This window comes from Mustela lutreola, chromosome 2 (assembly GCF_030435805.1).
Source record: "Mustela lutreola isolate mMusLut2 chromosome 2, mMusLut2.pri, whole genome shotgun sequence".
NCBI classification, from domain to species: domain Eukaryota; kingdom Metazoa; phylum Chordata; class Mammalia; order Carnivora; family Mustelidae; genus Mustela; species Mustela lutreola.
In genome coordinates, this window is record NC_081291.1 from 148,985,922 (window position 1) to 148,999,130 (window position 13,209).

General features: G+C 41.9%; 1 protein-coding gene across 2 annotated transcripts in view; it reads right to left on the bottom strand.

Annotated features, from left to right (window-relative positions):
- The window catches only part of LOC131824998 (uncharacterized), a 57,831-nt gene that overhangs the window by 29,635 nt on the left and 14,987 nt on the right, over positions 1 to 13,209 (bottom strand). The window contains exon 2 of one of the 2 annotated variants that reach the window (XM_059163777.1): positions 5,096 to 5,901. The exons of the other annotated variant lie outside the window; for it this stretch is intronic. Within the exon in view, the coding sequence (XP_059019760.1) occupies positions 5,212 to 5,901 (690 nt within the window). The 3' untranslated portion in view covers positions 5,096 to 5,211. Of the gene's footprint in view, positions 1 to 5,095; positions 5,902 to 13,209 lie in introns of those variants that run through there. 2 annotated transcript variants of the gene reach the window in all.

A 13,209-nucleotide genomic window follows, 5' to 3' on the forward strand; every position in this document is an offset into this window, starting at 1 on the left:
ACAAGACTGACCATGAAGGGGTAGCAGCTGAAGCTGGGTGAGAGGCACATGGCAGGACATCAGAATGTTCTCTCCCATATTCTAGATATTGAATATCTTCCAAAATAAAAATTCAAAATAAAACCAAAATATTGGTTCTGCCCTACTCAATTGACTTCACAATCCACTGATAGGCCAAGAATTATAGTTTGTAAAATACCTTCTAGAAAATTCTGGGAAATTTGAAACTAGGTGGCAGGAGAACATGTCAACATCTAGAGTTTATCTAATACACACACAACCCACCCTCCAAACAAGGTCTGTTTCTTCTCCCAGTATTGGGAGGTGGGGGTGTGCTGAGTTTTGCCCCCCCTCAGGGGACAGGTGCTTACCAGACAGCGCTGTTCACCAAAATGGAAACCAACACAGCAGTTATCTCTGCCCACCAAAATTCGAGTCAGTTTCTCATGACCTCAGATCTTCTGGACTTGAGAGGCTTTGTGCCTGAGGCCCACAGCAATCCTGTCTATGATCAAGCCAGTCATGGTAGAAGCAAATTAGGGGATGTTGTCTGTGACCAAAGCCCTGCAGGGACTCTGAGAAGGCTCTGGATGGGGCATGAAAACCTGCTCATCACTTCCCTACAACCAGCTGGTCATCATTTCTGGCTCTTTGAGCGCTCCCTGTTGCCTCCTGGTATTCTCCCAAGAATTCTAGTAACTCTATCCTTTTTTTCCTTTATAGTTTAGTCTATGAAAGTGAGTGTTCAGCTAGGCCTTTTGTTTGTGACCAAGTATAAGGTTATTCAGTTTCTCTTGGTAACAAGGTACTCTGAACTAGCTTCAAAACTCTTCACCACACTTGCCAAGTGGATGCTATAGCCAACCCTCGTGCCCCAAAGCACACAGGGACCAGTTCTCTGTCCCCTCTAGTATGCAGCTATGAATTCTACATAAAAACCCCACTTGGGTGAAAAACCTTTCCATAGAAGAAGCAATTCTGCCACAAAAAATGAGGCTCACAATCCTGACCATGTGAACCCACACTTCTCCCCACAGGAAGTCTATCATCTTTGTAACTCAAGGTTCTCATTTCCTAGCCTACCCACAATTTCTGCATGTTTTTAATAGCAAATAATACTTCCTCGTGATTTCCAAACCCTTATCACTGGAACCACCGTGGGAGCCCCATGCTGTCAGTATCTGTATGGATAAAATGTAATATGGCAGGGTGGGGAAAATGCACAAAGAGTTGATAGAAATAGCCAAGGCAGTCCTGTATGATGTCTGTTCCAAGCAAAGGAAAATGGAGGTGATTGTCATGTCAAATCTAAACATGAGAGTGAGCTTTATCTGAAATATTGCCAGTGATGCTTATCAGTGGGTCCCCTGGAATGCTTTATAAAGTTTGTATTTGACGTCAAGTTGCCAGGCTCTTGGGATATAGTCTCCATTTTGTATGTTACCATCTGTATGAAAGAAGATAAGCTTCTACTTGAGGAAGGGCAGGTGGTGCCTGTTGCCTATGATGTGGAAAGCATGGTCCCATGACCTTTCTAAACCAGATGGCTATGCAGCTTGTCCTGAGGTCGACTCTTCCTCTCCTAGAGAATTTTGTCTGGGTAGTGATAGGCCTAACTCAGAAGGGCCCTGGCTGTGTGGCTTTTGACCACAGACCTGCGGGACCTGTTAGATCTGGTCATCTGGTCATGTGACCTTAGCACCATCATTCCTGGAAACCATTAGCAAAAAAGTCTGAGCCCAAATACTCCAAACCCTAACTGGGTATATGGAAAAGGAGGCCCCAAAATACATAACTGAATTATTCTGGGATTATTTAGCCAAGACCACAAAATGGTCCTCTTGGCTCATAAATGTATAGACTACCTCCTGAAAGAAACTATAAACCATCCCCATTCCCACAAAGACTATGACAAGGTTGCTGACATCCTTCGTAATAACTTACATACAAAGATCAGTGATTCCAGTGGTAACCTTCTTCACCACCCCGGAAAATGAGAGTCCGCCATGGTGGGATGACAGTGAACCCCCTCACTTTGTTTCTTGCAATCCCTTGCAGAAACCTATTCCCTCACTTGCCATCGAGCTATCATCAGAGCTCTCCTGGAGATGAGCCTTGCCCACCCCCCACCCCACTGTCAGCATCCTCACTGAGTGTCAGTCCCTCCAGCTGGCTAAGAGAAGAGCTGATCCATTCATGGCGACTCTGAGGGTTAAGACTCCTCACTCCAGTAAAAATAAATCACACATACTCGGGGAGCTCTTTCCCTACAATGTGTGATATGGCTGCTACTGTTGCTCCATAAATAGACACTAGTCCATAGACTACTACTAGTCATAGTCAGGTACTATGAAACCCCAGGACTCAGCGGTAGTATAGTCCCTTGGCTTCAGAAAACCCTGCTGTCCAAGTCTTCCATCACTGTAGGGACACCCAGCTAAGTGGCATGACCAGATGACCTCCCAAAATGAGAGGAGCAGCTCTCGGAGCAGCTGGGCTTAGAGCCCCACCCTCACACCGCCCATCCCCTGTTATCTACCTCTGACTTCCTTTCTTTGCTGGAATGGATTCACATTTCAGAAATTGTGTCCATGGAGGCCTAGACAAACAGACCAAAATGAAACAAAACAAACTGCCTCCAGCCTGCGAGCTGACGAGGGAGAGTGAACCTTTTCCATCTAGAGCCACGTCCGGAGGCCCCGTGCAAGTCAGACCCTGTTGCACAGCTTGTCCTGGTTTCCCAAATGCTGGCTCCGCAGTCTCATGGTGGGTTCCACCACTTCTCTAGGACTCTGCGGCCACGCCACAGAGAGAGGCCGCTCTCCTGGGCCTGTGCCATCTACTGGCACTGGAACACCACTGACAGGCAGTCTTGTAGAGGGTGCCCTTGAAGCTTGGTTCTAGAGGATATTTAACTCAGTGGGTGCCTGGGGTCTCAAGGCCAAGTTCCAAGATACCTTCTCCCAGTTTTGCCTGGTTGGGCACACAGAGTGTCTAAAACCAGAAGAGTAAGGCTGGGAAGTGCTAAGAGATTGTCACTTACATTTTCTATTTTTCCTTAGCAGCTCATGATAGAGGGTTGAGGACCTAAAAGGCAGGGCCATATTATGACTTTTGAGGGCCCTTGGCACTTTAACCTTCATAGACCTCTTCCTCCGTACAAAATATTTAACTTTATGCTTTATTGTTTTATTGCTATAAGGGACAAATATGTTAATATTATGTATTAAAACATTTTCTTTAACCCAAAAGTTATATTCAGGGGACGCAGTTTGCAAAAAATGCTTCACTATATTTCCTTCCAACTTTGACGATGGCCTTGAGCTCCCTGCTCTCAGCCATGATTTCTAAATCTCCAAATCACTTTAAAGGGTGAGGGAGTGTATGTGAAGGGAAGCATCATTTCCCACACACAAATCACCACAACACTGTAGTAACAGGAGGATAACAGTTTCCAATTTTAAGGAAATTTATTTAAGCCCACAAGCAGAAGTATCAAGAATAAATTTGGTCCTTTATTACAAAAATCACTGCAGATGTACTAGCATTAGTCATGAGAAAAAACTGTTTACAAAGCTACCTTCAGAATCTTGGGCTTCATTATCATAATATTTTCCAGCTGTTGATTAAGTGTCCAGTCGTATGATCCACTGAGTCACAAGTATAGAGACATAAAATTGGCAGTGGCTCCTAAAACATTTCACATTTGTCATTTTTCGAATTTATTATCAAGAGACAGTTTATTATAATTTTCCTTGTCAGTGTGGTTCTAATTCACTTTTTCCTACCTCAGTCTACAGGTCTACAGATGGATGAAATCCTGAAAATTTCCTGTTCATTTAAAAAGATATTTTAGTTTACTTCAACCAAACAGAGATGCCAAGCAGTGCACTCAGCAGTAGATTGATGTGTCCTCAAATGAGGATGGAGTGTTAGAAAACCAGAGAGATTGAGAATTGCTATTCATAAGGTCAGAACTAAGTGAACTGAATTATTAATGGGAAGAGATAATTTTCCCTCTACCCTTCTAGGTTCTTGGCTGAGACCCCTCCCATGATAAAAAGGGTAATAGGAGAAAAAAAATTTAATTATGTACCTGTGGGAGCATCACAAACATATGACCCAAAGGCACCCAGGCAAATGAGGTTTGTATGTGTCCTGAACACATATAAAGGGATAGGGCTCTGGGACTTCAAAGGGCAGGAAGGCAATTCATAGGAAGGTGAGAAGAGCAAATATTTGGTAAACAAATGTGCCATGCCTTGCAGATAAGTCTCACAGATGAAAAGCTTATCACTGGTAATGATTCCCTTCCCGGTACAGGCCCCCTTTCTAATTTCACTTAAGCAGTTAAGGGGGAAATAAAAAGCGTTTCCTGTGTCTGCTGGGTTTTGATTGCCTTCAGCTGAAAATAATCCATGTGCCAAAGTGGCACATTCTGGTGTGGCAGTTCTGAACCCCTCATTATCTTAGAGCAGCAGTAAGCAAACTACAACCTGTGAGCCAAATCCAGCCCACTATCTGTTTTTGTATGGCCCAGAAGAATGGTTTTTCATTTTTACTTTTTTTTTTTTAAGACTAAAGAAGAATATTTAGTGACAGTTGAAAATTAAGTGAAATTCAAATTCTGGTGTCCATAAATAAAGTTTGATTAGAACACAACCATACAAATTCATTTACAGATTATCTGTGGCTTCTTTCTTGCTAAAGGCCAGAACTGGATATTTTTGGCAGAGACCGTATGTCCCACAAAGCCTTAACTTTTTACTAATCCAGCTTTTTACGGAAAATATTTGTTGATCACTGTCTTAGAATGGAAGAATCCTACACAAGATCAAAGCCACCAAGTTTCAGGTAGTCAGGCAGTTGAGGCTTGTATACCACTTTGAGATAAGAAACTCTTACCCATGAATAGTATTACTAGTTAACCTCTGGTGGCGTCTTATAATATGCCCAGCCCTTTGCAAGGTGTTTTTGTTTTAAACTTAAAAAAAAAAAAAAAAAAAAATACACTCTTTGGCTTTCCTTTATTTCTTGAGGCTTACACAAAACGTGAAACATACAGGAAAGTGTCTCCCCCCGCCCCCCCCGGAGGTGCCAATAGACGCTCCTGCACAGCGACATCCTCGCTCTCCTGCCACCTGGCCTTGCCTCTGGCCGCTTGTCCATCCGTCCGCCGGAGCCTGCTGGGCCCCTACTTGGAGGAGGAGGTCATGAAGCAATTCTCGATGCAAGAGTTCCATGAAAGTGTTGTGGCAGCTCCAGGCTTTCCGCTCCAACAGTTTGCACGCGGGCAGCGAGGAGGCCGGGCCAACCGCTGCCGCAGCAGGGGTCCGCCACATCTGGTAGCTGGTGCCGCACCACGCACTCTTCTGGGGCCAGGAGAGGTGCTGCAGGACACGTCTGTCGTCGAAAGAGAAGACGCGGCCTGGGCTTCAGCTGGCCCTCGGAGCCCGAGAATGAGGCCTCCCAGATGGGACACAACACCTGCCCGCTCCGCGCGGCGCCCGCTGCTACGGAGGGCGGGGCAGGTGCTCCTCTGCTCCATGGCGCGCGCCTGCTGGAAGCGCTGGAAGTCCCCTGGGAGGCTGACTCGCGGGCCGCCTGGATGCCGGCCTCTGGGCTCAACCAGGTGGGGCACCGCCTGGACATCCTGGTGAGTGTGGGCGAGCCCTCCGGAGGGGTGCGCTGGCGGGAAGTGCACAGAGGAGTCGTGGTACCGGGCTCTGGGGTAGGACTGGGAGTCCGCCAGACGTGGGGCGCTGGCCAGGGTGTCATGAGCCGCCCCTCCGCCAGGGCCACGACGCTCCTCATGGTGGATGCCAGAGATCCCGGCGGTCCAGGTGGGCCAGACTGGTCCCCCAATGCTCTCTCCCTTGGGACCCGGAATCCCCGGGTAGCCTGGAGGTTCAGGGTTTGGAGCAGGCACACTTGAATCAAACAATCTGCCACCCCCAGCTCACCCTGTTCACCCTTCGACCCAGTGCCTCCTCGTTGACCCTTCTCCCCCTTCATTTCAGCCCTCGTGTGCTAGTGTTAGGTGCTTTTATCCATTGTCTTGCTCAATCCTCACAATAGCCCAGTGAGCTAGACGGTGTCATGGCCTCCATTTTATAGACGAGAACTATGGAGCTGCCCGAGATTAATTAATCTCCAGTCACTCTTGGCAAGTCCCCCAACTGGTTTTTAAACCCAAGACCATCTAACACTAATTATGGTGTCACTGTCACTCTTCTAGCCTTTTTGGCATTGTGGATGTTTGCCACTTCCGTCTCTGGGTAAAGGCTGTGCAAATTAAGACTTCCTTTTGTTTGTCCTAATTTGGACCTTTTTAGCTTTGCAAGGGAGCTCTGGGTTAGGTACATTGGTTCTTGGTAAGAGCTGTGTTATCCACCCACAGCTCCTCTTATTGTAAGTATTTGAGTCCCATCTGTCTTAGTCTGTTTTGAGGGAAAGGGGGTGTCCCTGACTTCTGCATATGGACGTCTCCTCTACTTGTTTCTAGTCGGGAATGGTTTTATTTCTTTAAAGGCAATGACCAGAACAACATACAATATTTTCAGGTTCAACAAACTGGCTGGAGAGTGTTTCTTTTCCTCACCTACCTCTTTCTTAATGATTCTTAGCATTTCATTGCTATTTTGTTTCATCTTCTTGGGGCCACAGAAGCAAAAGAGGACAATGTTTTCAGCTTACCCAGTCACATTCCTGGAACATAACTTGTTTGCCCAGAACTAAGGATCCTATTATTTTGCTCATATTAGTTTTCTCTGAATAGTTTGAATATCATTTTCCTGCATAGTTCGAATTTTTAGTCCTCATTCTAAAGGGAAAGGTATAGCACAAGCTGTGTGTGTATGTGCATATGTGTGCCTAGGGGGGCATCCGCACTGGGAAGGGCTGCCCATGAGGTAGAAGGCCTACCACGAACTGGAGATTCCAAACATCTTCCCAAGAATATCAGATATGATCTAGTTAGTCTCTAAATTGGAAGTCAACAGACTATCCCCATTACACATGACTCTAGATATATCTTTTAATTGTCAGTTTTGGGGGTACCTGGGGAGCTCAGCTGTTACGTGTTGGACTCTTGATTTTGGCTGGGGTTGAGATCTTAGGGTCCTGGGATTGAGAACCCCCACCCACCCCAGCTGCATGGAGCTCCTGACTCAGCAGGGAATCTGCTTGAGGATTCTCTCCCTCTCCTTCTGCCTTCTCCCCGCCCCTGTGCACTCTCTGTCTCTCTCTAAAATAAGTACATCTTTTAAAAAACACTCTTCACAGAGACAGAAGTATCTATTACCCAAGCTATGTGGATGAAGCAGTTCTTTTTTTTTAAAGCCCCCATCCCCTTTGGGGGCACCTGGGTGGCTCAGTTGGTTGAGTAAAACGGCTCAGATCACCCTCTCAGGGTCCTGGGATTGAGTCCCCCATTTGGCTCCCTCCTCAGCAAGTAGTCTCTTTGTCTCCCTTTCCCTCTGTCCCTCCATCTGCTTGCTCTTTCTCTCTCTCTCAAATACCTAAGTCTTTAAAAAATAAAAAATAAAAGCCCCCCCTTTTCTTGCAAAGAGTAAAAACGTTATTTTGATTTTGATATATTTTACTCCTGTCTTCTTAAATATATTTTCCAAAACATCTATTTCTTCCAGGTTTATAGATAAATTTTCATGTAAGCATAATTTCAAATCAAATGCCTCAACATAATTGCCAGTTGGTAGCAGAGGCTTGACCCTGACCAGCTCTTAACAGTACATTTTTAGGCTAGCTATAGTAATCAGTTTCTCAGGCTGTGTGATTTGAGATAATATCATTCATCAAGCTGGATGAGAGAGACTGTATAATTCCTGCCTAGCAATTTATTTCCAGAACGAAAGATTCTTTCTGGACATTCATGTAGCTTTTTCGAAGTTTGCTTAAGTGTTTTTCATTATTTCTCTGTGATGTTCATGCTTATTCTGTTTACTCAGCTAAATTCTCCCAGTTCCTTTTTGGAAAACCTAACAAAAATTTCAACCACCCTCACTGTTGAATACATTTTCTATCTTATATTTGTGTTTTTTTTTAAATTTTGTTTTGCTTGTTTTTGTTGTTGTTGTTGTTGTTTTAGAAAACCAAGATCAGAAATACAAACTGAAATCAAGAAAATGTTTTTGTGACAAACATCCCCACCTGTGTGGTGTCCCTTTCAACTGAGCTTGGCATACTTCCTCAGCCAAGGTAAGCATTACCACTGTCCCGAGACCTCCCAGGTTTCTGACAACATAGGGCGACTAATAAAGAAAACTTCCTAAAAACAAAAAACAAACCAAAAACAAAAAAGAAAACTGTTCCTCTTATGCCCCCATGTAATCAATGTAAATTGTGAAGACCTAATAATTAGGACTCTGCTTTAGGATTTATTTTTATAACTATTGTAATAAGTTTATCTTCATACATGTAAATTCATGTATGAAGATAAACTATAAACAGAACATGTTTTATTTGCTTATCAAGAACCCAGTAGAGTAGAACTTATCTTACCTAGCACAAAGATTCTAAAATCAATGTGTAATAAATTTTAAAAACCAATGTATAATCCAATCCAATATACTCCTGAAAATAAATTGTATATTCCATAAAGTACTCAGTAAGCATAGCTTAGTGTCTACAACTCTTTGCAGTGGGTGCAGGGAAGTACACAGAATAAAAAAAACATATGCCAAATATGTGTATAGTATTTTAAATCTATGAGAAGATAGTTGAATCGGGCTACAAAATGCACATATATGTGATATCTATATCTTATCTCCTCTAATATGATAATGTTAATAGTGTGTGCATGGCCAGTAGTAGACACTAAAGTCACTGAGATAATCATAGCCCTGCTCAAATCTCCTGTCATGTAAGGTCAACCTTAACCAAGGACAAAATGATGCCAGCTGAGTTCAAAGGTGTAATTTTAGCATATTTCAAATGGCTCGAGATGATACCAAACCCAAACTTTTGGTACCTCTAGTCCATTTATTTTCCTGTTTTCCATATAATTTTCTAAGATCGGCCAGCCTTGTCAGCCATCTCCATGTCTCATCAGTGGTCTGAGACAGGACTGAGCACAAACCTCGAAAAGTCACTTTTCTGGGCAATTCTTCCTATAGCCTCTGCTCCCCAGCCTGTACTTGCAGTTGGTGGAATATATTTCTGGGCTGGATCTTTGCTGCTTTTGGGCTCCAATAGCTCAGCCTCCTGTGTGCTTTGTAACTGGGCTTCCCCAGCCCACTCTACTCATAAGAGATGCACTGATGTGGGGATTATTCACTCATACTCCTGACTCTTTATTAGGTAAGACAAAAAAATAAGCATCTACATTCATAATTCACACATAGAAGTCATCGGGATTAGATGACTTAGTAGACACAATTAAAATCTCGGTTTACTGAAGACCAACTTGCACATTTCTCAGGTGGTCAGAATTCCACAAAAAGGGGCTTGCCTTACCTGGCTTATTAGAACTGATACAGTTTTATCAATAAAATGGCATGTATTAAAGATATTGAAGCAGCCTAAATATCCATAGATCAATGAATGGGTAAAGAAGATGTGGCATACAGATAGAATAGAATATGGCTCAGTCATAAAAAAGGATGAGATCTTGCCATTTGAGACAACATGGAGGGACCCTAGGGGGTATTATACTAAGTGAAATAAGTCAGATGGAGAAAGATGATACTGTGTGATTTCACTTATATGTGTAATCTAAAAAACAAACAGAAATAGGCTGGTAAATACAGAACACAAACTGGTGGTGGTGGGGAGTAGGGATAGGCAAAATGGGTGAAGGGGAGTGGGAGAAACAGGCTACCAGTTATGGAATGAACAGGTCATGGGAATAAAAAGCATACAATGAGGAATACCGTCAATAGTATTGTAATAGTGTCATGTGGTGACAGATAGTAGTTAGATTTGTGAGCACATATAACATTTAGAGTGGAATCACTGTGCCGCACATCTGAAACTAAACGTTACATTGTGTGTCAACTATGCTTCAATAAAAAATAAAATGGCAAGGATTGGCAACCAGTATATTCAAACCTGATGCAGATATTGTGTCACAGAGTCAACCAACAACCTCATCTTTGACAAAGTCCAGGAAGAGTGGATCAAGGTGAGTGCTAAACCAGATTCAACCTAACGCCCACTGACTGGGAACCCAGACGGCCAAGAGGGCTGCCATTCCCAGTCTCAAAACAGGTCCTACAGAAGAAAGCCTAAAACGGGACTAGAGCCTGTGAAACCCAGAAACAACCAGCCATGAGTGAACCATGAATCAGGGTAAAAACGCCCCAAATCTGGCCAAGCTGGAGAAGACAAATTAATGCCTTTAGCCATGACAGATATAATTGAGTAATGTGAGTCTCTATTCTTATAATTACCTATACTGAATAAAATTCTCTGGAACTAGACAAATAATAGTATATGATCCTGAGCTTTCTGTGCATGGAAAACATGTAGTAAGATGTCTGTGAGAGACAAGAAAGGATGAGAGGTTACAAATCCTAGGGTTTTACCTTTCTGTCCCTTTTAAGAATCACAGAATGTGAGCTATCACCTAGAGACACCACCATGGAGGGGCATCTTGTAGCATTCCGAGAGCTCAGGTCACCAGAGACAGTTTTACATTAGCACAGCAGTTTCCAGATAGCCCTTGAAACAGGATTTCTAGAATCGACACTACTGTCTCCTCCCTATTTTATTAAAATACTGTGTACATTTGAATATTTGTTGGTATACAAATAATTCTCAACCAAAAATACCACAATGAAAAAGAAGACAGTAAAAATACAACCCTGTTTTGTCATGTCGTCATTTATAGGAAGAAATTGAAAATTATCAAAGCTTCTTACACATTTCCAAATTTTCTATTTTCTATTAAAAGAGGGTTTTTTTTTGTTGTTGTTGTATTCTCAATAACTCATTCTCTAGATCAACCTCATTGTTGATAGTGCTGTGGTATACAAACAGGGAAATGTGGTCATAAATATGTAACATTGTGGGTGCCTGGGTGCTTCAGTCGGTTAAGTGTCTGCCTTCAGCTCCAGTCATGATCCCAGGGTCCTGAGATCGAGCCTCGTATTGCACTGGGCTTCCTGCTCAGTGGGGAGCTGCTTCTCCTTCTCCCTCTGCTACTCTCCCTGCTTGAGTTCTCTTGTTCTCTGTCAAATAAATAAATAAAATCTTAACAATAAATAAGTAAATAAACATGTAACATTGGTATCTAATAATCTGGTCTACCTATCATGTTTTTATATAGTATGTTCATCAAAATACAGGATCATAGGTCATAATCTTCCCAGTTTGGGAAAGAAGGCTTTTTAAAAGTCAAATTGCAAGAACTCTTTTTTGTGTTTGTTTTTTGCTAGTTGAAATCTTATTTTTAAAATACTTAATACTTAAAATATTTGACACAATCTGTTAATTGTTGAGTAGGGCACTTAGAAGGCAAACTCCGTATCCAGACGTTGGTGTTGTATAACATAATCAAAATGTGTTGTTTTCCTTAAAGAAATACTTTGAATTGAATAGTTAACTTCTTAGCCACCCATGTGGCTAAGTTAATTTAGCCACGTGGGTGGCTCAGGTGTTAAGCGTCTGCCTTCAGCTCAGGTCATGATCCCAGAGTCCTGAGATCGAGCCCCACATCGGGTTCCCTGCTCAGGGTGAAGCCTGTTTCTCCTCTCCCACTCCCCCCTGCTTGTGTTCCCTCTCTTGCTGTGTCTCTCTCTGTCAAATAAATAAATAAAATCTTTTAAAAAAAGAAAAATTAACTTCTTTAGTATCAGAAATTGAGTCAGAGATACGGTCTCTCTCATTTTTGTTTAATAAAATCCTTTCCAATATTAATAATGTTAATCCTTCTATCAACAACTTATTTGAATAATGTCTTAATAAAATCCCATTTGAAGTTCTGGTCTGGATAATGGTAGAGAAGCTTACATCAGACTGATCTTCCTGCAGATAATAATTATAAACTTTAGAAAAAAATGTAAAGACCTACTATATATATTTATATTTATATATACATACACACACGTATAAGCATATATGTGTGTATATATGCATATATATATATATATATATATACATTCCTCCTGCAATGTGCCTCCAGCCTTCTCTACTAATAAAGCCTAATATATTAACTCTACAAAAAAATGTTTGAAGAGTCCATCCATTTTCATAGAGTAGATACTAAAGGATGAATTTAGAATTAAGAGACAGTAAATTGATAAAAGGCACAGTGCAAAGAAATAAAATGTGATCTAAAGCTAAGAGGGAATATGGTCAATAGAAATCAACTCTGGAATTAAATATTGCAATTAGCAGACAAGGACGTTGCAACAGCTATTATAAATATGTTCAAGGACTTAAAGGAAAAGATGTCATAATGATTGAATTGATGAGAAATGCCAGCAAAAGAAATGGACACTATAAATAACCAAATAAGAATTCTAAATCTGGGGGCGCCTGGGTGGCTCAGTGGGTTAAAGCCTCTGCCTTCAGCTCAGGTCATGATCCTAAGGTCCTGGGATCGAGCCCTGCATTGGGCTCTCTGCTCAGCAGGGAGCCTGCTTCCTCCTCTTTCTGACTGCCTCTCTGCCTACTTGTAATCTCTGTCTGTCAAATAAATAAATAAAATCTTTAAAAAAAAAGAATTCTAAATCTAGAAATGAAATCAGAAATGAAAAAATTAATAGCATTTTGGAAATAGGATGAAAAAAGATCAGTAAATTTGAAGACAGACTGATAGAAATGATCAAATCTATAGAAGAGAGAGAAAACAAACAGACAAAAAGAGTTTCAGTGACCTAGGGCAATATCAAGGGAACTAATGTATGTGGGACTGGAGCAACAGAAGGAGAGAAAATAGAATTTTTCTGGGGCAGAAAAAATATATATATTTAAAGAAATAATGGTGAAAAACATTAACTTGGAGATCTAAGAGTCTCAGCAAACTTCAAGCAGATAGATACAAGAGAAACTGCAATTAGCAACATCATAATCAAATTGGTGAAAACTAACAATTAAGAGAACATCTTGAAATCAGCAAGAAAAAAAAAAAAGACATAGCAGGAGAAATACAACACAAATGACAGCTCACTTCTGATCAGGAAAAAAAATGAAGGCTAGAAGACAATGGAATAACATCTTTAAAATGCTAGAGGAAAATAAAAAGTC